Raw genomic sequence first — 25071 nt, 5'->3', positions numbered from 1 at the left:
CCATAACCAAATAATCTCGAGAGAGGGCGCTCTTGTGGGCCACCAGCTTTAATTTTGGTCTCCAGTGCTGATCTTTCTTGACGTCTTCGTCAGATTTTGTAGTCTAGTTTCATACTAAATAAATGATAAATAAAACATCAATTGAAGGTAGCTATTGAAACCCAGAGGTAGGTATTATATCTGATTTTCATCTTGCGGGGTTTCATGTGGTTGTTATTAGTTATTATTGGTTTTTCACATGGGTTTTTTACCTCTCGTCTGTGATTATTGGTTCGTCATTTTGTTGTTCAACACGCACTCAGCTCCCTCAGCTAGTCCTACATTTTTTATACTCGCAGTCGCACTGTGTACTTTTGGGAAACCCAACACTGGCTCATGACATGATAAGCTGGGGGAATGGGGCTCTTCGCCATCATATAGGGACAAAATGTTGAGGAAAACATGTTGCAACCTTATAATTATGCAACTTCACTGAGCGGTTGTGCACAAATAATGCCAACTGGCCAATGGAGAGTCGAGAAGATTTTCTAATCCTAACAAAATTGGAAATTATGTTTCTCAGTCCCAGATTCATGTGACATGTCATCATTTTTGCAATGACTGACCTTCATTGACATGATATATGAAGGAAAAAGGGAAATAATGTTGCAACCTGACGCTACTTCAGCAGTTGTGTACAAAGTCTATGGAGAGTCAAGAAACTTGTCTAAGTTAGTATTTCCTAACGAAATTGAAAATGTTTTTCAGTCCCAGATTCATGTCTTATTGTCATTTTTGCAATGACTGACCTTCATTCATTATTGAGATGATATATGAAGAAAAAAGTGGCGTCAGGTTGCAACATTTTTTCCCAGCTTTTTTAACATCTTTTTGAGGTGTTTCCACAGCTCTTTTAGCGGTCATACTAAAAAGCGTCAACACAGCGTCAACACACTCCAAAGCGTCAACACAGCGTCAACACAGCGTCAACACACCCAAAATGCATTAAAAGTGACAAAAGCAGTATGTAGCCCATATAGTATGGTCAGAAACAAGATTTAGGCTTAAAATTAATAGGTTAAACGTCTGAAAATTGCGATTTTCAGTTCAAGAAAATTGGCTCTCCGTGCCGCTCCGAAATCGGCTGCCATGTTGCCTCAGTGGCAGTGCGGACCATACCATTATGCTAAAGGGTGATAGCGTTGTACAATAAACCAACTGAGAGGGCGCAGCCGGCCAATAACAAAAGATGTCCATTTCAATAAAGTAAAAGAAGCATTAACACAATTCACAAAATAATGATCCACCACTCCGATCCTCAGTCCTCACCATCTGGTATCCCTCTGTTGTTTATGACAAGATATGTCATTACCTACACACCCCTACTTGAAATGGTGTAGTCCAAGCTTTGTGCGAAGTCAAGATGGCGGCAACGGCCGTGCGAGTGAAAGGTCATTTTTTTCGCGTGAAAATACTATATTTTTAACAACGAAATGGAAACCCAAACCAATGGAAATTCTCTTTTGTTCTATGCTTTACAATTATATACCATTTTTGTTAATTCAGAATGTGTTTTGGATGTGTTGACGGTGTGTTGACGCTTCTGTCATGTGTTGACGCTGTGTTGACGCTTTTTAGTGCGACCCCTCTTTTAGTGGTCACTCACACCCCTGAATCAAGGACAAGGAAACACTTGCCAACCCCCCCCCCCCCCACCATTTTGGCGATCGTGTAGTGTAGGGCCCCTGTTTTGTTTCGATCAAATTAGAATCAAAAATTTATTTTGTTCCTTTGACATTGTCCTGTTCTATACATTTCATTGAAGGATTTTACTCGTCTGTAATGTTTGAATAATTTTATTTATGTATGTATTTGTTTTGACAACACCGAAACGAAAAAGCTCCGCATGTACACCATTTTCACACATAGTCCGAAAATTTGGGACTCTCAATACTGTGTATGAGAGTCCCAAAACTTAAGGCATCCATATCGTGCAAAAGTTCGTGCTGCATAATAAAACCAGTGTGAATCAAATTTGCAAGCTTCTTACTCACTACAGTTTCCTCAATAATCCCTGAAACTTCTGCCTCGCAAAGTTGCTGTTGTGAGCATTGCATCACCAAAAATTCAGCTTTTAATTCTAATTTTGCAGAGAGTTATCGAAATCCAAACGTGAGACATCACGTTGATGTGTACTGCAATGCATTGTGCAAAAAAACTCCCTAGCTAGAACATTTTCATCGTGTAGATAAAACAGCGCCCTCTTGTTGATCTGAGTGAATGTAGAATGTTTCATTTTTTAACAGAGGGCGCTATGTTCATTTGGCCATCGATTAAAAAACAAGTGAGCTGCAAGGCTCTTCCTACACCTACCCAGAATACATTGGGAATCACACAACCATTTCCAGAGCATGGAGATTGACGTGGATGGTTTTTGAACTGCCAAAAACTTGCCTTACAGTTGGATTTAAGGTCTCAAATTTCGCAGGTGACATGCTTGCAACTATAGCATTTTGATGTATGTGTTGTGTTGGCATTAATTAGCCTGATGGTGAGTAAAAAAACGTCAGTAGTAATTTTGCACGTTTTTATGCACTCACGGTCCCAGTCTGGTTCACACACAACTGTGATGTTATTTTATTGTAAAGTTTCACGCTTTATTGTCAGGTGCCACTTTTTTGTCAACGGTAACAATTTTTTTGTCGACGGTAATTTTTTTGGTCAATGCCAGTTCATTGTCCCATACTTAACTTTTAGTACATGTAGGTTAATAGCCCTTGATAGTTACACAATACCTACAGCAAAACAGTCTACCGGCCCATAGGGACAAAAATGACTGATTGCTTCATGCAACTGTGCGTGCAACTTTTGACCGATACGGCACGTAGTTGCAGGTGACAGTTTCGAATATCCGAACATTCGGTTGAACTCAGTTTTAAGTAATCGAATACTAAATTATTCTTAAAATGAATAGCCCTAAAGTTTACTAAATTTTTTTTTTTTTTTTCATTTTTTTAACAGTGATTTATTACAAGAGATTGCTGCAATTGCAGCTCCTCGCCAAGTATGGATGAAACGGACCTGTACTCACTGAACGCAGTCAGTGACTACATCACAGAAAACCTAGATGCAAAGTACATCTCGGACCAGCTCATCGAGAAGGAGGTCTTGGATGTCGACCACGACGAAGAAATTCAAGCAGAGAAAACAGCAAAGGTACAATAAAGACCATGGTACTGACTGATTTTGCAAGTTGATCTGATGCAAATTTTCATTTTATATATTTTTCTCTCTTGAAGTTGTGGTAGTTTCACCGTAGACGACGAGCATTTTTTCCATTTATTAACCCTAACTCCCTAGGCATTTTTGCTAGGATGCAACCTCAATCCTGCAAAATCATCCGACTGCCTCCATGTAAAAATTGCACACAGCCTCAATCCTCCAAAATCCTCTATTAGTTCTTGAATGTGGTCCTTGGAGGGGTGACCACTGCCTCAAACCTGCAAAATCCTCCAGCAATCACTGCCAATATGTTGAGGCAGAGCCAGTGACATCCTGGAGCAGTGCGGAGGATTTCAAGTATAATCTAGGCATAAATTTGTGCACGGCTTAACATAAACAACACAAGGTCCGGCCTGAGACCTTGACACAGTGCATCCTCCAAAATCAGCCACACATTTTTGCCATGTAGCCTCAATCCTGCAAAATCTTCCATTTTGCAAAGAGGAGGATTTTTGAGGATTTGGAAAGGTTAGGGTTAACCCAATAGCCCTTGAACCAGACTTGTATTTGAGTCACCAGGCATCGAGTCCGAGTTTGAACCTAGTACACCAGGAACAAAAATACGTCTTCTTGATGTCAAAGTTTCATTTCTATTAATTCCACAGCGGAGGACAGAAAGACTCCTTGAGATTCTACCCAACACTCGACAGGATGCCTTAAAACTTTTCAAGGAGGCCTTGGAGAAAGACTACCCGCACATCGTGAAGAAACTTGATGAGGTCCAGGTTCCTGTTCAGAGAACAGGAACCAAACCCGGTAAGGGTAAGTCGAATGACCTTTGAAACTTTGGCCAGTGGACTTTATGCACAAGTTCATGTGTACCCCCTTTACCTGTTCGTGCCGGAGGCCGTGATAATTCACACACACTGGAGGCACGGCTGACGGATTAAGATGTCATGATTGCCTTGACTCGCCTCCGGGTGACGTCTAAACATGCTAATTCCTCGTGCCTTTTGTACACACACAAAAGTCCATGTAGTCTGTGGAGGCGGACCGTCGTGTTGGCCGTTCAAATTCAACACGAAAGTACCGGTACATGTATGTTCACCCCAACAAATGCATTTGTTGCTTCCGTAGGGGGATTGTGTACAGCAGCTGCAGCAACATCAGCTACAGCAACATCAGCTACTAAAGTAGCATCCAGCACAGACAGAGGCGTCACCACAACCACTGCAACTCAGAATAAGATCACGTCCCGAACCACCAATATCAAAGGAAACAACAACATGGTCATCATCGGAGGATGCAACACAACAATCAACCACTATCGTTAGGCATCAAGCCTGATACCAGGGTTTTTTTTTTTTTTTTTTTTAAAGGAACTCACTTGTGTCTGATTTTTTAAAGAGTTTTCTCATTCTGGTAGCGCTTCGCTAGTATTTCTTGGGGGGGGGGGGGCAAGCACATTGTTTCGCCAAATCCTTGTACTTTCTCTAGAATATTTTCAATTTATCAATTTTTTGAGTGTCGGTGGGGGGGAGGCCCATGTTGTTGAATGTGCATTAAATTAACAGCAATATGACTTCGCCCCTCGTTATTATACCAGGGGGTGGGGGAGGGGGTGTTAAATGCTCCCCTTGCACCCCCCCCCTCCCCACCCAAATCCAGAATTGTGCAGTAGGCTTGTAACTTGCATGTAAAGTGGGATGTAATGCCACTTGTACTCATGCTTTTATAAATATTTTAGTCTTGCTCACAAGAGCACAATAAGACTTTGGCCATAATATAACTTGCTGAAATCATTATTTGTTATTAAAAAAATAACACAGGGGTAAACATTCGTACTGGACTGAGTATTAACAACACAAAGTTACCCCAATGTAAATGTTCATGTAGTTGTAATTTCTTTCTTGTTACCATTGAGGGCAGTGTTTTTATAGTTGAGACCTTTCTCATTTTTATCAGTTAGTTAAATTTTCGTTGAAACATTTTCAGTACGAACTCCCTGTGTGAAGACTTACACGCACGTGTGCCGTATGCACGTGTGCTGTATGTCTTCACACGGGGAGTTCGTACTAAAAATGTTTTAGAATTTTTTTCCCTATGGCAGCAGATGTTCATACCCTGGACTAGGAAAGGTCTGAACTATAACACTGAGGGCGTAGTTGTGAGGGACATACTGCATATGTGTTTGTAGAAGGTATTGCCAAGTGCAATGGAAGTCACGTTTGTGAGTGTAAAGTGTAAATAATGGACGCGGTTGCTGAGAAGGGAATGAAAGGTGTTGATGAAAAGTTATTTAAGGAATTGTTTCGGGGGGTTTTGGTGGGGGTATTGGGTACATGTGCCACCTAAGAATGATCTGTCGTGGACTAATCATTGAAGAAAAATCATAAATAATATTGCTTTTAACAAAATGTGTGATAATGATATAAAGTTAGTTTTTATTTTTAGTACTACAATGCTTGTATTTTTCTGTTGGCAAGATTCAAAATTTTTTGTTAAGAATTAAAAGTTCTTTGTTGATTTGCCAAATTATGCGGCCTTTCCGGACATTATAGAAAAGGCTTTTTAATACACGATAGTCATGAACTGTTTTAATATTAAGTACTAAAAAATCCAAACAAATTGAGACGACAGCTGTTTTTGATCATGTTTTTAATTATACAATCGCCATGTATCAGTACATTTTTGATTTTAAAATAAAGTAACATCAGCTTTTCAAATGTTCTTGTGATTCTATTGTCTTTCAACTCATCAGAGCAGACTGGCCTGGTACACCTTTATAACTGAGCCTTCCCTTTGCGGTTTACTGAATTAATAACAGACTGATACAAAAAGCTGTATCCCCTTAGAGTGACCGTCAATTGACACTTTCCGGATTTGCAGCAATGCGTAGTTTTGCAAGCTTTGCAACTTGTGATCCCTAGCTCCACAGTAATGTTGAGCAAACCCGACCCGAAGGTAAAACCGGGTCGGTTTAGGCTTTGCATTTGTGATGTTTGGGTCAGGTCGGCTAAGCCATCTTGTTAAAACCCCCAAATAAACCCAAGAAAAACGAAACAGTTGGACTTTCACACAATAATTATTATTGCAGAGTTTAACCCTGGTACAACTGTAAACTCAACGCATGAATGTGCTTGTGGTCTATTACGCACAGTCTCTCTACTACATGTAGGCCCATCAGTATGTAACGTTCACCGTATTGTACGCTATGATTCTTTACTGAGAGACGACGACTTCACGCGATGCGGGCAAGTTCAGGCACAAAAAACGAACAGAGTTGCTCAAGCCATGAATTCGGGTTTGTTTGGTTTGGTTTCAGGTCGGATTAGGGGAGTTTAGATCGGTTCTGATTCGGTTTATATCGGTAATGATTCGGGTTGGTTTTGCATGGTCAACCCGACCCGATGCACAACATTACCACACAGTGTGTATGGATTTGTCCATACTAGCCCTACTGGATTGTAGACTTCAACAAAAATTGGGAAAGTGCTAACACAGGGAGATGGTTTAGGATTATAGAGATTGCGTGTTCACCCCAGACGAAACCAAGGGTGCCATGTGTCCTCCACAGAGTGTAAAAAAAAAAAGGTCAACATCTCAGCAGTCAACAATTGTTTGGTTGTATCGTGCAAATTCGCTTAATATAACAAAAAATGCAACTTCTCTAAAAATTTAAAATCGTCACATTCTAACCTTCGATTACTGTTAACTTTCATGCAAGACTTGAAAACACTGTCCCGAGGGCGCCCTGCACGTTCGCATTCTGTGCCATGACCCGCACTTTTGTGATGCAAATGATGTTTCAGACAGCATTTGGATGACGTATTATAAAAATGATGTCACAGTTATTCTTGCAAACTTAACATGTCAACAGTGTTCAAAACTTGATATGACAATGGCCTTGCATGGACCCTTCCAATTTTGCTATTAAGCCACACCCACCTTTGGTTTGTGCACATAATGTCAGAGAGCTTGTGACTGAGTTTGACATCGCTAATGTGGTCACATGACCAAAAGCCATGAACTGACTGGTCAATGCGCACTTTGATTGACAGGCACAAAGGGAGTTGGTTGGGTGTAATTTCTTTGCCTTTAATTCTTATGGCACATGATTAGTCGCTAACTCATAGTTCCAACTGTATGAAGTCTCATTTTCATTTTTTCTTCTTTTTCTTCCTGCCTCCCCCTCCTCCTTTATTCCCCTTGACTCCGCCCATGCCAGAGCTCCTCCACTCTCTGTGCAACTGATCTAGCACGTCTTCCGACAGCAGTCCTTGCTTGATGAGTTCTTTGCTCAGTCGTCCTGACACTGAGCCGAGTTTCCCCTGGTCAAGTTTGTCGCCGTTTGTCTCCTCGTCGGAACTTCCATCGGATTGGGCTTGGTTCCTTGTGCCAGATGCCTTGCTTTTGCTTTTGTTCTTCAAGTCTGTCAGAAAGTTCAGAAAACATTTCTTTAAAGAATGAGGTCATATTGGACGCTAGGCCAAGGAAGCAAATGTGGCCTGTGATTGAAAAAATCTCAATTTAGTTAATAGAACTGCATCACAACGTAAGAAAGCTAATCTGTAGTTGCTATAAAATAATAACCCCCAAATCCACTCATTTCTGAAAATGACAGCAAAAGCAAACATTGTATATTTATACCTTTAAAAATCAATTTTAAGCCTTCAAGATCCAAATCAAAGGGAAACATTTTCATCATATTACAAGATTTAATATTCCCAAAGTAGCACATAGACCCATTTTGAGCCAGAGTCCCCCAGGCCCCGGGTCTTAAACTTGGTTTTTGAAGCCCTTTTTGGACGGGGCTCATACACACCTGCAGACTTGCCCGTGCGTTTCTTTCTCTCTATCTCGTCGTCCGGCAGCGACGCCACGCCATTGGGCGACCGACTCTCAGTGGCTCGGATCAGCTTGGTTATGTTGACCACACCTTCCTGTATGATGTCGTCCAGTTCCCGCTGTATGCCGTGAACGATGGCCGTGTCCGGGAACATGTCCATAAATCGGTAACTGGAAAAAAAATGAAAAACAAAAGAGCTTGAGGATTTGCGATATTCATTGGATATTTCAAGGGTTATGGGCTTACAGTATATTATTTTTTTTCTGATCTGCATATGTATCCCGTGTGCATACCATTTTTAATTGTTCCAACATTACCTCATCCAGAGATACAGATCCATGACGTCATGCACTGCCTCTAGATGCATCAAGTCTCGGATGTTCTTGGGTACAGAGAGCGGCCAGCCGATCTGCCTACAGAACCAGTCGTACGTCATGGGCTCATTGCGACTGTACTGCCTGGCAAACTGCAACAAATAAACAAACTAAAATCTTTGATTTAGTCTGTACACAGCATCATTATCGTTCCCTCATATACATGTTTAGAGTCTGAGAATAGTCAGTGAATCTGGCACTACCCTGAATCCGCAAAAATTAACGTCGGTTTCAGCAGCATCTTAAACGATTTGGAACAGCACAGCCAAGCCACTTTATGAGCCTTTATTCCTTGATGTCCCAATATACACAACTTAAAAGAATACGCCTGAGGTTAACTGCACAGCATGGGAATTTGGCAGCTTAGGCAAAAAGTACACGAGACTTAAGGATTAACCCTTGCTCATTGAGCGTAATTTTTTACCAGTCAGTCAGGTTTTTCCTCATCTCCTCACAACCGCTCACATTTTTCAAATGTTTGAGTTGAGAAAAATGTGATTTGGATGTTTGTTTGATGATCATCGAATATTCAAATTTTGATATATTGGACAAAGCCGTAGTGGCTTTCCACCCTTGTAGAAACTTCCATGCAATAAACATGCACCAATCTCGTTAATCAAATATTGAAGTGTTTCGGAGGATCTTGTAAAGCAAACGTCAATAAGAAAAGAAACTTTCTTGGACCTTTAGGAACATGGTACAGATGAAGGGATGCTTCTTGTTGATGGGTGCACAGCAGAAGACGTACCGGGCCCTCAGGTGAAGCGGAATGTGCTGGATCATGTCCGCCAGAAACTTGAAGTCGTCCACATTGCAAACAAAGTAGTTGTTGTCCACTTTGGACAGATTGACAAAGATATCCTGAAGAAAAAGAAGAAAGGGGTCGTTTAATAACCCTAATGAAATGATTAGGAGGGTGCTCATTGGCTAGGTAGGGTAGATCATTTGTTATTTGTGCATTTTTTTCGGTTGAAGCAACAAAAGTGATCCAAATCTAAAGACAATTGCTTAACAACTAACCTGATGAAGTGTTAGCTAAGTGAATGCTGTACATTCCAAGAAAACAATATTCTAAGATCTCGATTTCAATTCAAAACTTGCAGAGTCATCTTTTGAATTGCGCCCGAAATCAGCATCCGGGACACGTTCTTACTCGGCCGATTGCAGCTACGCGATGTCACGCACAGAACCGACGAATAATAGCAACTGCGCACGCGTCCCGTCAATGCTTTCGCACACCCGTTCACCGCGGATTCGCTGAATTACAAACGAACTTCTAACAGAAATTTCCAAAAATGCATCAATTGACGTAGCTTTGGAAATTGCCTTCTTTTGTTGTTTTCTCCAAAATGGCATCATGCCAGAAAGAGTAATTTCACAGGGAGTTTAATGCCAGTACGGGGAGTTTATTGCCAGTATATCTTTAAACCAAGTATAAAGCTTTTCAACAATAATTTTGTCAGTAACTTTTTGGATAGCTGCGAATGATCTACTCTACCTCTGAGGACCCTTTGCCAAAGAATATAGACTTCATGCATGAACAAGAGATGGCACTTATCGACTACTTTTGAGAGCCCCTAGTGGGGGCAACACACCGCATGTGCGTGCTGGTTTGCGTGGTCATGGCGCAAAGACCAAGACTTGTTTTCATTATTTATTATTTACTCTGAATGTTCATGTCTTTGTGTCAGCATCCGGCATGTGAGTGGCAGTGGTCTCCCCAACTCTCTAGTTGTAAAAGTATTTTCTTCTACGCTTAGCAACTTTTTTGTGCTAAGCAGCTTCCGTGACAAATAAGACCTGCAGATGCCATTACGTACTATGAGGTTAGACAGGGTAGCTTCAGGGAGATGGTAAGCGAAGAGCTCAATCTGCTCCGCCGTGGGATGCAGTCCGCCAGCCTCGATATTGTCCACCGAGCAGGCCAGGATCTCCTTGAGCATGGGCAAGTCGCTGGCCAGGAACGTGGTCACCTCGCCTTCCTCAAACTGGGTCCCAAACCGCCCAGCCCGACCTGCAATCTGCAGCGCCTGTGGTATATAGATTACAAGAGGTCAAGTTAGATGTGAACACTGTTAGTCCTTTTTTACCTTTCCCCAATATCACACATCTATATCGACTGTTCATAAACTGTAAAAGAACAGCAGGATTTTTAATTGCCATTTTTTTTCTCAAAAATTGGATTCACAACTTCAATTTAGTTGGCGGTCTATACATGTGTTTCTGTTATTGAACTCAGTACCCCTAAATGGTTTATACCATTGGAGAGCTCTTGTTCTGCAGAATCCAGATATATAAATATCTCAATTCATGCTTAAGCTCATTTTGTGACGACAGGTCACTTATTATAATCACCAATAAGTGTAAACTTCCTTTCATTTTTGAAAGGTACTTTGTCAATTGAGTGCAAGATGAGACAGGACTGATGAACCATTTGAGGAGATTGCATGCCGAGAAAGAAGTGGGGTGCTTTGGTCCAATAGTTACGACGTTCGACTCGTGTGCCGTGGTACATGGGTTCGAACCCTGACAGGGAACATGGTGCTTGTGCACTTCACTACGATTGCCTCTCTCCATCTAGGAGTATAAATGGGTACCTGTGAAGGTAGAGACCATATTGTGCGGATCTGGAGCTGCTGCAGGGTCTCATTCCTTATTGTGATGCGCATTTGATCATATTCTTATGGAATTTGTGCAATATAAATGTACAAATTATTAAGTACAAGTGGGTCCAGATGTTTGCGTTATGGCCCGTCTTATTGGTGAGTTAAGCAGTTGCTAATGAAACTTTCCCCGGAACATGTCCGGGACACAAGCAGAGCTTCTCCCGGACAAACTGAATGATTCTACCCGTAACTTGTTCCAAATATGAATTGAGACAGGCCCTGACCTGAGATGTGGAGAGTCTGTCCATCTCCTTCTCGCCTTTCTCGTTGATGATTGGTCGAATCAGCGAGTTAAATATGACCCGTTTGATGCTCCTGCCAAGACAAAAATGTTGAAGTAAAAATAATCCAGGCCAATTCTGCTCCAACAAAATTATTGATTATTAACCCTTCAGTGGCTGTATAGCAGATATGAAGTACATTCCGAACGACACAATTTATCTATCTTTAAGGGTTCCATTTGTGAACTCTTTACAAGGTTTTATCAAAGATTTTTTAGCCAGTTTTTGCTGAAGAACATTCCACTGGAAGTTCTGCTTGTTCAATTTCTCCTTCTTTAAACCCACTAGTCCCTGTACTACCCCAAAGCGCCCTGCCTGTTATTCCTTATACCACTCAAAACTTCCTCAGTAAATACAGTGTATACAATGTAATACAAGTGTTGAAGGGTTAAACTTTTAATTTCATTTCAAACTTGTGCTCAAGAGTCACGCTGAACCAAACTGTTCCCAAGATTATAATTAATATCTGATGTTTGCAACAATTTAGAAGCAACAACACAAGTCCTTTAAAAAAAAACTGCAAGAGTCCAGTTACTTGAACATTTATAATATCACCTGTCGGAAACCAAAATCTATTTGGGTCCTCATATAAAACATAACGAATGCTTACGAGTGCAATGGTAAGAATACTTTCATGAGGTAAAAGCTGGAATGTTTCATTCCACGAGGCAAAGCCGAGTGGAATGGAACATTCCATCTGACACCGAATTCAATTATTCTATCCATTGCAAGAATGTGAAACGTTCATTATTTGTTTTTATACAATGCCTGAATAAATCCTCGTAATCTGATTGGTAATTTGTAAAGTTATCAGAGCTGTGTGGAAGTGCAACCAATAGTGTGACCGTGCAATGGAAGTTCTATTTTCCGTGGAATGGATCTTTTGTAGTTTTGTAGTGCAGCCGCGCCGTGCACTTGGACGAATAATTCAATGACACGTGATCCACAATCAACCAATCAGATGACGGGGATTTACTCAGGCATTGTACAATACTATTTGGTTTGGCACAACTCTGGATTGCCATTTTGAAACCAATGTAACATATACTCACAAATTCAGTCCCATGCCTATAGCATCGGTGGCTACCATGATCTTGCAGGGGTCATCAGGGTCATTGAACTTTCTAGCTTGACCTAGTTTGGTGCCTGTTGAAAAATAATGACAGTAAATAATTCAATTTTGTTTGTTTCAAGTTTCTTGAAAATGTCCAGAATACAAACGTGATGGATGAAAGTTGTTCGACAAAAATGTAACATATGCTTTGTCACCATCAGATGTACTTATATTTTTTTCCCGCTATTTTTGTTGATAGTTGGTCCTCTCTGCACTATGCTATGACAAAGGCTATTGATAACCAGCTATAAATCATGGCGCGACCAGCTGCGGTGACTGGTTCTGAATAGTTGACTAGACTAGTCCAACCATCGTCGACAAGCGTGGAGTCGATCAGAGTTAGTCGAACTATGGTTAACTATGGTCCTTGATCGAACTTGTCCCTGTGATTCCTCTTGTACATGATTGTTAAGGTAAGTGACCATACTACGTTGTATAAAGGAAAAGCAAGATGGCTTACCGGGCGGCAGACTACCGTATATAACAGCACATTCTTTCCCCATGGCTTCCAACTGACGGCTTATTGAATACAGGTCGTTTTTATTGAAGGCTACTATGCAGTCGCCAGGCCGAACATTCTCAAGACATCCTACAAAATAATCAGTGATAAGCAAGACGTTAAAAACAAATAGCACATTACAGTCACTTTCATCAGATGTACTTTGTATACTGTGTTCAAACATCCTTCTAAAATAGCAATAAACCTTTTCACACTATCATCTCCCCTACACGTATTAAAATCAACGCGGGCAAAGTGGAACAGGGTCCGTCCAACGTGGGTAGGGACTGCGTACCATTCACACTTACACCGGGTGTACACGGGTCGGCTGTAGATTTTGGATTTTCAACCCATGTAGAGGTCTTAACCCTCCTGCTATTTAAACAGTCACAGACAGCTAAAAATGTCCATCCAAATCTCCTACTATATTTTAACACAGGCTAGTCACCAGCAGTCAGATCATATGTCAAGCAAGCACTGTGGCAAGTCAAACTCAGACAACAGACCGTGAAAAGACAAAACAGGCAAGTTGTGGGCACAGCTACATTATCGATTACCCACAGCCAAAGCAAAGCAGTATCAAGTGACATAAACAGTCCCAGCCAGTCAATCCTGCTTTGTGTAGACTGGGAGCTCTTAACTGTTAAAAACAGTCACTGGATTGGTTTTGACTGAAAGGACTACTTGGCACAGAATGTATGTTTGCACCGGAGGGTTAAAACTCTGGTCCTGACCAGGGTTAGATTGTACCCGTGTCGAGCGCCTGGCTAGTGAAAAAGCCATGTTGGATTCTCACAAGTGGGAAAGGGGTGTGGGTCCAACGTAACAGATCTTGGAAAGTGTCAATTGAAAACGTCCCTTAGTTGACCAATCGTTTTCAGCAATGCATTGTTGCAAGAAATATGAGGTGCCGAATAACAATAGCAGCACCAGAAATGTTATCAGCAGGGAGCCACTTCCAGGCTCTGCTAACCAAGAAATAGTGCACTACAAGCACCATTCTGATCAGTGCTCACAGAACTGAGAAAAATTCTGAAAAAACAAATAATAATAATTACGGAGTGATTACCTAATGGCTCGTCCAGTATCTTGAGTGAAGTCAGGCGTTTGTAGCGTCTGACCTCCATCTCATCACCAGTGGATTCTGCCAGCTGTTGGACCAGCTTCACAGCGGCCTCCTCACCGCATAGATGGATTTCCTCCGCGGCCACTCCTGTCAATCATGGGAAAAATAGAATAGGGCTCAGGCTGGATACAATACCAGGGTGAGAGAGAGGGTAGTGGTGGGCGCGTACTGCTAGACACTCTGGGGACGAGGTTGATAGGTCAACCTGGAATGCAATGCTGGCATGGTTGCAGACTGTATTACGGCCTAGTCTAGATCCCGCCTCCCCAATGCTACTAACATTCTATTAAGTCGTAGCGCTGAGCTTTTTGCAGTTTCTGATATAATTAATTGGGATATCAAGATCACCGGGAGTTCATCACCAGTGGAAAAAAAAGCAGCATTGTGCCATGTGGAAGTTGTGTCAAAAGAGAATCTCAAAGATTTATTCACTTGCTTATTTATTTTTATATTTATTGATCTATTTATTTTTGTCTTGTTTTTGGTATTGGGCTCAGACTCGGACTTGGACCTATGTACTCAGACTCATACTCGGTGCTTTGGACTCATCACAGTGTACTTGGACTAGGCCCTGGACTTGGCCCCTAAAGTACTCAGAGTACTCTGTACTTGAATTTGAAGGCTAGACTCCAACACTGGAGAATAGTTTGAACCCATTTTTAATGCTACTTGAGCAGCAAATTAAACTGTTCTGAGGTAACAGGGACAGGAAAAATATCACACTTTGGACCCTAAACTTACATGTATATGGACCCATATTGGCTTACCTAAGAAGGCTCTAGTCCAGGCCCAGCCACGACTTGGATCTCTCAACATCTGAATCTCGTCAATAATTGCCACTTCATCTAAAAACAAATGAATAGACAAAATTGCATCAACTATAACAGTGTTTTTCCTGAAACTTACAGCAAGAGTAAGTGTTGTATATAACCTTTAAGCTTACAATAAAATACCAGTGTGTGACATAAGATGTGTCTTTATGTGTACTTCATGGAATGCAACTATTTTTTACACATGTTAGCCTTGTTGCTTACATGGTTGATTGACGTTGGTCATCTCTACGGTACAAGCAACGTGACTGGCTGGGATCCCCTCTGGGTTGGCGTAACGTCTCTCCTCCCCGGTCACAAGATCACACATGATGCCCTGAAACAACACACAAAGAGAGCATTGCAGAAAAATCATGGAAGAATGAGAAAATCACTTTATTGCAGTTACATAAATATTTATGAACGTTATGAATAAAAACGATATGCGCAGGTCCATGCTAACAAAATGGTACGAGTTCGCACAAAGTTGGCAGAGTCAGGTTGGCGTACCGGTACTTTCCTCGCCTTCCTCCGCTGTGACCCATGTTCTAATCCTACCTGGGCCAACATGTGATTGGGTTTTCAGTCCCTACCTGATTCCGGGAGTTTTCCCCAGAATATTCTTCTGGAGTTTTCCTTCCACCTCTAAAACTGTACTTTCTTCTCATTGTCTCCTCTCTACAGGTTTCTTGAGGCTTGCAACCTACTGTGCTTAGGGCGCTTTTGAGGAATCTTTGGTTTCATAACAGAAATAAATAATAATAATAATAATAATAATAATAATAATAACAAACAAGTTTCAACTGAAAATGCACAAACCCCTAGCATCTTCATGTTGAAATTTATGCTAACAGATGATTACCGCACAAAACATATTCAATGCTTATTTCCAAACAAAAGAAAGGTCAGTACCTTATCATTGGTCTTCATGTGAACCTCGTTTGCGAGTAGTTTCAAGGGTCCACAGTACACACCAGACTTGGCAGTGCAGAACCGCTCCAGCGCATGGTAAGTTTTCCCGCTGTTGGTCGGGCCGGCATGGAAGATTATTTTCCGCTTGACGGCTCTTGCATCTGGATACCTGATAATAAAAACGACAAATGTTATAACCAGGGGTGAGACCGGGAGAAAATGAAAAATCCTCCCCTCTCCCCCCCCAAAAAAATCCTGAATTCAGGAAAAATACTAACCAAAAAAAAAAAAATTCTGACAACTCTCATGAAAATTATACCCCCACGTTTTCTACAGAATATCCAAAAATTGGGGCTATAATTTGTTTGTTTGGTTTCTACGGTAGCTCATCTCAAAGTGGGCATACTTTTTGCAAAATGTGATACTCCTGTACATACACATTGCAGGGACTAAAAATCCCTGCTATAAATCCACTAGTACATTGCATAGGAATATCACAGTTTGCAACATATGTTTAAAATTGGCAGCCACGCCAATTTTGACCAAAATGGCCAAAAAAAAATGCAGGTGACTAAAACTGAAAGCTTCAGGTTTTTTAGCCTAAATTACCCCATACACTAAATATGAACCAATTTGAAGGGGGTGGGGTTTAAACTTTCAATATTTCAGGGTGATTTAACACCGAGTGACCCAATGATCTAAATACTTGAAATTTGCAGATCATCAAGTCAGGGAACAAGACTATACATTTGTACATACCATTGGGCAGGGTCAGTCAGGTCGCTGATCTTCCGCAGGTCGTCCATGCAGTCCAGCGCTGGGAAGACCTGTCTGGCGTGACGCATGAAGTACGGGAAAATATCGTCCACGTGTCCGGCCCCGACCAAGATGTCACTCAGTATGATGTGCAAGTCTGGCTCCAGACTCTCCACTTCTACAATGTATTTGCGGAAGCTCACAAACGCCTGGTGGAATAGCAGCTCTGAATCAAAGTTTCAAAATACCTGGTCAATTTAAAATGAGCATTTTTTGAGGGGGGGGGGGGGGAATGGGGAGAGGAATGGGGGGGGGGGTCATAGCGGACAGTTTTAACTTGCCAAATGTTACATTTATTAACCCATTTGTGCTAGGATGCAACTTCAATTCTGCAAAATCTGTCTCCGTGCAAAAATTGCATACAGCCTCAATCCTGCAAAATCCTCCGTTATTTCTTGAATGTGGTCCTTGGAGGGGTGACCACTGCCTCAATCCTGCAAAATCCTCCGGCAATCACTGTCGATATTTTGAGGCAGAGCCAGTGACATCCTGCAGCAGTGCGGAGGATTTCAAGTACATGTATAATCTAAGCTCATATTTATGCACGGCTGAGCATAAACAATACAAGGTCTGGCCCAAGACCTTGACACAGTGCATCTTCCAAAATCAGCCACACATTTCTACCATATAGCTTCAATCCTGCAAAAGCCTCCATTTTGCAAAGAGAATTTTGCAGGATTTGGGAAGGTTAGGGTTAAGCTCAAGTGTTAAATGCTCAGCCGTTCATAAATTTAGTCCTGTATTATACTTGAAATCCTCTACACATTGGCTCTGCCTCAACATATTGACAGTGATTGCCGGAGGATTTTGCAGGATTGAGCCATGGGCACCCCTCCAAGGACCACATTCAAGAAATAATGGAGCATTTTGCAGAATTGAGGATGTATGCTATTTTTACATGGAGGCAGTTGGAGGATTTTGCAGGATTGAGATAAATGTAACATCCTAGCAAACATTCCTAGGGAATTAGGGTGAATGAAACTTTAAAAAATGTAACCAAAAAAATATTCCTCTTACCATCCAATCCATTTTCTGCAGCCAATCTCTGTATTTCTTTCCTTCTGTAGAATGAATTCAAGACCTTCAACAGCTCAGCTACAATAGAAATTAAAAAAATTCCAACTGAAAACTTTTTTTGGATGATGAATGTAGGGGAAAAAAACAACTTTTCTTGTTGCAAGCTTCATACGTTATTAGTTAGTAGTAGTATGTTCTAGTAGCCTATTTAATAACAAATTTCACAAGAGAGCAATAAAGTTTCATAATTTTTCAATTTTGCTGCACTTTTGAGTTCTTGTATCTCCTACATTGTACCATACCATAGGCAGTACTGTACCAGCCCCAATGTTCTCAATTTTTTTCCATGCCTATTTTTGCTAATGACATATTTATGGGAAAATTTCCTTCAAACAAATTGATTGTTGTATTAATTATTATTATGAAGTTCCCACGAACTTTAGTTACTAACATCACATGTTTTTTTCGCCTAACTTTCTGTGTTTGTCCCTCCTTATCTTTTGGCAGTGGGTATGGCTGGGGGGGGGGGGACATTGTGAATTTTGGTCCCTGCTGTAGTGCAGACTGGTGTACCTGTTGGACCATTCTTTAATGAACTTGAAGTAATGTAATTAGGGGCAAAGATAATGATGCGACAGTTACACGTTCAACCGTTTAAATGAAAGAAAAAAATCTAAATTCATTTATAAAGTTTCCAAAATATTTAAATGAAACCAGATTTTTTTAAAAAGGGACCAACGCGATCTTCCTGAGAGTTATTCATACATAACACAAATAATTAGGTTGTTTCTAAACCTGTTTAATTTACAAAACCTTAGAAATATTAAAAGCACTGCAGTGCTTGATGACATTTGGGGTACACATGCTTGTTTTACTTTTTCAATGACTTCCTGCTATTTATCATGTCAATCATTTTTTATTTATCATGTTAATCACACCAATCTGCAAACATAATGGATTGCGTCAGCCTTTGTGAAATGGCAAAACGTTTTAATACGTTTAAACGGTTCTTGAACTACATTGTATTTGCTAAAATGTTTACAAAATTAAACGCAAAGTCGCATCCTTATTAGGCAAAGATGAAGGGCCAACCTTGTGCCCTACCATGTTGGGAGTGAACCTGTTGACATTTGACTGAGTGTTGATTAGTCAATGCGAAAAAAGAAATTTGGGGCTGACTATAATAAGTATTGAAAATAAAATATTATTAAAAATTACATTTGTCATGTTAGTTAAAGCTTCATAGTGACGATGGCTGTATAGTGTATGAATGTTTTTCCCTTTTTTCAGTTAAAGCATTCTTTCTGAATAGACATTATTTAGAGCTTTTAGGCCTACCTTTCTTGTCCTTAAGACTGGCCCCCAACTCCTCCCCAATGTTGATATCATCGGGGTTGAACGTCGTTTTGACGGGTACCGGGATGAACAGCGTGGAAATATTCTTCTCACCATTTCCATTATTAGTATTACTGTCCGAGTCAGAGTAATGCCTACTAGTATGTCTCCTGAGTGGACAAGTGAGGGACGGATACAAACGATTCGGTGAGCTATGAGGTACAATCCCATACCGGTGTCTCGACCACGAGTGAGTGGACCGTTTACTGCACGGCTCGTTGTTGCCGGGTACTCGTTGCAGTCCGTCCTGTCCGTACGCATGCGACGAGAAGACGTGGGCCCACCACAATCTAGAACACAGCGATTCCTGAAGCTTAAACCTATCTACAAGAAAGCGAAATGTTCTCTTTTGAATGGCATTCATTATTGTTTTTATTTTTAATTGCTGTCACTCTTACGATCCTGATAAGACTGATTTTTTGGCCATTTTTTTCTTAGGGCGCGTGTTACTGTCACCATCACATGGACAGCGCCATCTTGAATAATTAAGCGGGTCACAAACGTTGAGGGCGTAAATCTTGTCACTGATAATATTTCAAATGACTTAAGTTAATTTTTGTATATGACTGTGACGTTGCGTACAATTTAGTTTCTGCATGGAGCTATCTCCATGGTTTCTGTATCAATCTTTTTCTTGTGTCAAGAGGTAAAGTTTACTCTTAACACGTCCCTGCCTTAAAATAAACGTCAGCCCGTTATTTGCGAAAGCAATAATTGTCATTTCGAAGTGATAATTTTTCCTCTCTTTAAATTGTAGGGGACTCGACTGTCCGTGCTTCCGTGGAGTTTAGTCAACCCCAATATGACAAATTTGTATTTTCTTTAATTGCTGATTTTTTCGTAAAACAAAAGTTATTCCCTTTTGAATGAGACGTCGAAAGACTGAAGAAAAACAATCGGCCCATATTATAATTTCTATTGCTGCACGGTTTAAACACCCGAGAAGGACTCCGACGTTCTATACCAGGTGTAGGCCTACAACAGCGGTGTCTGGCATTACTTTAATTCCTCTGAATTCCTGTGCATGGCAAAACTCACCTAGAAGGTCTCCTGTTGTGACCATACATTGGATTAACTTTATTGCATATAGATAGGTTGGCATGGGTGGCTATATAGTGCGTACTAAGGCGCTCGCCGCGTGGCCCTGGTTCGATTCCCGGCTGCGGACCATGTGAGTATAGAGTTAATTGTGTGTTGGTTCTCTCCTGTGCCACCAGGATTTTTCTCTGGGCCCTCCAGAGTTTTTCTCCCTCCCCCACCCCCCCAAAAATCAAACACTTTCGATCTCAGGCTGTGCTCCGGCCGTGGTCATGGGTCATAATAGCTCAGCTGCCACAGGCGCCTTTACATGCCTAGCCTGCGGCTCGACCACATTGTAGCCGCGTCCTTCGCAATTCAGCTTCTCAGCTGCGAGTAAGAATGATGAGCCTCCCAAATTATGATCATTTAATTATTATAATATAATTATACACTTCAGGGATTAAGAACCAAGTAGATTGCAGCCTCCATTCTAGTGGATTAGAGCCCCGAGTTCCTGAGTCCATCGTTTGTTCATAGTTACTGATATACTTTCTGTAGTAGCTTACGTTTTGTTATCAAAGATTTCCTTGTGTTTAGCTCCTTCACATGGGCGTCGCCAGGATGGGGTGAGGGGGGGGCGGAAAAGCCACACACACACAAAAAGGAGAAGAAAAAATACAGAAAGATAAAAAAGAGGCGTGAAGTCATATTTGCTATAAATTTAATACACATTTAACAAAATGGCCGTCTGCAGGGGTGTCAATGGGGGTGGGGTGGGCAAAATAATGTCCCCCGCCCACCTTCGAAAAAAATGATAACTTGGGAATATGCTAGAGAAAGTACAAGCATTTTCGGGGAAAATGTGCTCCCTCCCCCTTAGAAAAAAATTGAGTAATTGAGTGCCAGTAGGTCTGCACTGCTGTGGCTGAATCAGAAAACATGTAAGTTTCTGTAGTCTCATTTAGCTCCCATGCGACTGCTATTTACTTTTTTTAATTATTGGGTATCATTATTTTTAGTTTCTAGTTCCACTTTTTTTGGTTGTCCAAAAATGAGACGCCGTTGTAATACATTTAAGACTGTCAAAAGTTAATAGTAAAACCAATAATTCTTTGCATTAAATTCCAGTTTTTGCATAAGTAATAAATCGGCTAATTATATTAACTTATCCCCAAAACAAAACTACCAAACACATTACCTACATGGAACACAAGACACTATACGATAATTAGGCGTTAAATGGGACCAGAACAAGGTTTGTATAAAAACAATTCAATTATAGAACCATCAATATTGGGGAAGCTCTTACCCAATGTTCTACATCATGTGCTTAAAAGAAATTATTTCAGTTTCCTTGGAAAAGAATTATGTGTAGTGTGCGTGACAGATATACCCTTAAAATCATTCAAAAGCATGTCAGATTAGTATTTGATATTGATGATTGATGTAGAAATTACCCTTGGATGCACCACGAGTGACAGTTAAGCCTATAAGTATAGTCAAACCTTGTCATGTTCATCATTTTTTTAGAAAGACATAGGCCAATCTTTATAATCTCGCCAGTCTCATTTTGAGTATAGGCCTAGACCTGTATAGGCCTATCTGTTTTATATTAAAAGATCGGTGCATAACAGGGGGCCCAAGATCAGTATCTAAACAAATTCCTCTTCGTATGTCGAGAGAGACGAATATTCCGCGACATTTGAAGGGGATAAACCCCTTCATCCGGTAGAAAATGTCAAAGACCGTCTCTTCAATTGAAAAGGGCTTTCCTGGCTGAACCGGTGTGGCAGGTAATTCTGTCCCCCCTGGTAAATGTGTCCCCCCGGACAGATTTACCGGGTCGTGACCCGGTAAATCTGTCCGGGGGGACACTTTTACCTAGGTAAACCTGTCCCCCTCTAGGTAAATCTGTCCCCCTGCACGACGTTAAATGTGTCCCCCCTGGTAAATGTGTCCACGTGCAACGTCACAAGTCTAGCACCCAGACTGTATATTAGTAAAGTTATTAACTGTTTTTGCGCGGCGCCTTGCTAAATTCGGGAATGGCGCTTACGTCAAAGCACAACTCCCGTTTTGATGACGACTTCGGGAGCGAGCGATTTGCATGGTGGGCGTGCGCGCGAGTGTACCGCACCTACGGAGGGCGTGCGGGCGCTAGCGATAGGTTGAGTATTACTACGCGTGCCTTTTCTGCTTTCTTGCAGAAACATAGATCGGTTGATTAACATCTAAACGTTAATTTCATTTTGATAATCATTGATGAAGGGTGGACAAATCTAAAAATGTATACCCTGTGCGCTGAATTCATTATAACAACATCAATATAACAGCTTATGCGTGCAAAACCAGGGGGGACAGAATTAACTGGAGGGGACAGAATTACCTGAAGGGGGACAGAATTAACGGGACGGGGGGGGGGGGGGGACACTTTTACCTAGGTAATTCTGTCCCCCCGGACACTTTTAACGGGGGACAGAATTACCGTCCACACCGGCGCCCGTCCGTCTAAACACCATGCCCGCTGTCGGATTAAGACGCATTGACTGCTTCGAATGAATTTCATAAGGATGGATGAATTTCAAAATTCGTCTCTTCGTACAGGCGAAACGGGGGGTCAAGGCGTGCTTCAACCCTCTGAAACAAAGTGTTTTGTTTTTAGGCACGTATATCTCCTTTTTGCGAGCAGACATGGTCCCTGTTCGATCCGTATTTTATAATGTCGAATGTGGGTCGGGAACCATCCTACCCCGCGATAACGGATTTGTTGTCTGGCAGCCAGGGTCGTAAATCCCGGGGGATGGGGGTAGACCCTCACACGCACACACTTTTTGACCGGGGAGCTGTTGGATCATCTCCCACAATTTTTCGTGGTGAGAAACAAAAAAAAACCGGATTTTGAGTTATTTTTCGCATTTCCCAACAACCAAAATGTATTCAATATAGTACTGAAAAAGAGAGAAAAGCTACAAAAGCTTTAAATGCGCCGTTTTGATGTAAGGTTAGGGAGCGTAAGTATACATAAGATGTACATCTGTATCATGCCCCCTAAAGTGTCATGTAGTGTCCAGAACCCCCCCCCCCCCACCCCATCCCCCTCCCCCTTGCTTTTCAAATTTTCACAGCCGGGAACTTTTTTTTATTTTGGTCATCCCCCACCCCATCCCCCGGCAGTCAATGCTTCGAAATTGTACAGTGTAATAATTCAACTATATAAACATGGGCAGATTTAAGTTACAGTCGATGTCTCTTTCGAAAGGGACTAACTTTGGTATTGCTAGCGAAATAGCTATTTAGAAAAGGAATGTATGTTTTTCGGGATGAAACTCGACAATATAGCACGGGAACGCAACTTTTAAATGTGTAAGATCAAGAAACCTCTCTGGGTTTTTCCCGTCCCCACACCCACCCCGACTTCTTTACTGTGAACATGGGCTTAGATCCAGGGAATTTGAAGGATGTACACCATTTTATCCCCGGCGTTTTCTACCGGGGAATGGGCGGGTAGGCCCTGAATACTGACAATTCCGTTCATAACGCGTAGATAACGTGACGAAGCGAAGATGGATTATTAAGCAAAAAGGTGGAAATACAGAAACGAAGAGTACAGCACCCAGCTGTAGTGGCACTGTAGTAGCAGGTTCATGTTATTTTGAATAAAAATCCCCGGATATTTCGGCATTAAGTCTCTAATGTCAGACATTGTCCCGTCCCCTCACATAACAATGTTTTGTCTGTCATAATCGTTTCAATGTCATAAATGTTTCACTGGATTCCAATAAAAAATTAGGCAGGGCCTAGTACTCAATATTTAATGTTTTTTTATGGAACGAAACTGGGAGTACTTAGCGTAGCGTTCGCGCATCCAAGGCGCCAAATCCGCGGGATGTCAGCTTGCATTGCATTTGCCTTTGTTTTTCAAGGGGGGGGGGGGGGTTCCGGGGGGAGGGGCAACGGGGGGGGGGGGGGGATGGCCCCCGTTGCCCCCCAAAACGAACCCTTTTTTTAAAGTGACATCGCAATAAAGGCAGGCACCTGCGTACCCCATGCACCATCTTTTCCTAAAAAAAAAATAGTCAAAGTAGGCAGAAATTGTTTCAGATCGCACCACAGAGCATCTAGAATCCATAAATATTTCGGGGTCCTTAAGTGGGCCCCTTACCCCACGCCGCAATTTTTTTTACCCACTTTTTTGGGGGACCGCAATGTTTTTTCTCTCATTTTTTTTGCCCCCCCCCCTCCACGCACGCACAAAACAAATCAGGAAATATTTGGGATTAAGTTGAGGCATGGCCTGTCCAAATATTTTCGCAGCTGATTTTTTTTTTGCCCGCTTCTTTCTTTATATAGCTAGTGGAAATTGACGCTCAGGTGTCCTAGATACAAATCCTCAGGGACCATTTTGACCGTTGTCATGGTTTCAGCCGGTTCGGACACTTCCCTATTTCTTCTCCACTTACGGATGCCGCCCTCCTACAGTGATTCAGTAAAAGTAATCGATGTGTTTTCTCACGTGATTTCGGCAGGAGAATTACTTCCAGACACAAGACCGAGACAATGTCGAAAAGGAACACGAATTACTTACGACTCGTCACCTAATTTTTGTAAATTTCTCCTGGGAAGCGGACAAAGGAGTGAATGCTCACCATACAAAAAGGAAATAAGGTCAGCCATTATGTGTTCACTTCGGCTCATTTTATTCTCCATGGGACAACAATCGAGAAAACAAGTCAATTTATATGATTGTGTAGGCTTGCGTATAATCGGATTTTGTTGATGAAAAGCACTGTTTACTCGGGAGGGATTCTCTCAGTAAAGTTTTGCCCCACTTAAAAATGTGCCGTCAGGTTCATTTAGTACAGCGTACACAATATTAGGCAAAACAGTTGATAACATTTCTTTCCTACTCTGAAAATATTATGACATTATGGTTGGCAAGATAATTTTTCTATGCGATGCTTGCAGTGCGATATTGGGTGCGTTCGTTTAGCT

General features: G+C 41.5%; 2 protein-coding genes across 2 annotated transcripts; one reads left to right on the top strand and one right to left on the bottom strand.

Moving 5' to 3' along the window:
• The first annotated feature begins 10 nt into the window (after nucleotides 1-10).
• Nucleotides 11-5931, top strand: LOC119719904. Its single transcript, XM_038189376.1, has 4 exons — nucleotides 11-167; nucleotides 3001-3195; nucleotides 3867-4023; nucleotides 4339-5931. Exons 2-4 carry the CDS (start codon nucleotides 3046-3048, stop codon nucleotides 4533-4535), a joined length of 504 nt encoding a protein of 167 aa, XP_038045304.1. The 5' UTR covers nucleotides 11-167; nucleotides 3001-3045; the 3' UTR covers nucleotides 4536-5931.
• LOC119719905 (ATP-dependent RNA helicase SUPV3L1, mitochondrial-like) lies at nucleotides 5495-19545 on the bottom strand. The gene is made up of 15 exons (XM_038189377.1): nucleotides 19003-19545; nucleotides 17665-17742; nucleotides 16591-16813; nucleotides 15832-16000; nucleotides 15145-15256; nucleotides 14878-14955; nucleotides 14054-14197; nucleotides 12946-13074; nucleotides 12424-12517; nucleotides 11315-11405; nucleotides 10245-10454; nucleotides 9109-9285; nucleotides 8368-8516; nucleotides 8027-8220; nucleotides 5495-7633 (listed from the first exon to the last, which is right to left on the bottom strand). Exons 1-15 carry the CDS (start codon nucleotides 19421-19423, stop codon nucleotides 7362-7364), a joined length of 2541 nt encoding a protein of 846 aa, XP_038045305.1. The 5' UTR covers nucleotides 19424-19545; the 3' UTR covers nucleotides 5495-7361.
• Between the last annotated feature and the right edge of the window lie 5526 nt (nucleotides 19546-25071).

Source organism: Patiria miniata, unplaced genomic scaffold (assembly GCF_015706575.1).
Source record: "Patiria miniata isolate m_02_andy unplaced genomic scaffold, ASM1570657v1 HiC_scaffold_9, whole genome shotgun sequence".
In the NCBI taxonomy this organism is placed as follows: domain Eukaryota; kingdom Metazoa; phylum Echinodermata; class Asteroidea; order Valvatida; family Asterinidae; genus Patiria; species Patiria miniata.
This window is presented reverse-complemented; position numbering and strand designations above follow the sequence as displayed.

Bases quoted from the DNA above. Each gene is read 5' to 3' on its own strand.
- LOC119719904 (XM_038189376.1), top strand. From the start codon at position 3,046: ATGGATGAAACGGACCTGTACTCACTGAACGCAGTCAGTGACTACATC. The intron at 3,196-3,866 runs GTACAATAAAGA...TTAATTCCACAG, and splicing joins AAGCAGAGAAAACAGCAAAG to CGGAGGACAGAAAGACTCCT. The intron at 4,024-4,338 runs GTAAGTCGAATG...TTGCTTCCGTAG, and splicing joins AGGAACCAAACCCGGTAAGG to GGGGATTGTGTACAGCAGCT.
- LOC119719905 (XM_038189377.1), bottom strand. From the start codon at position 19,423: ATGAATGCCATTCAAAAGAGAACATTTCGCTTTCTTGTAGATAGGTTT. The intron at 17,743-19,002 runs GTAGGCCTAAAA...TTTCTATTGTAG, and splicing joins CAGTCTTAAGGACAAGAAAG to CTGAGCTGTTGAAGGTCTTG. The intron at 11,406-12,423 runs GTGAGTATATGT...TTGTCTTGGCAG, and splicing joins ATAGGCATGGGACTGAATTT to GAGCATCAAACGGGTCATAT.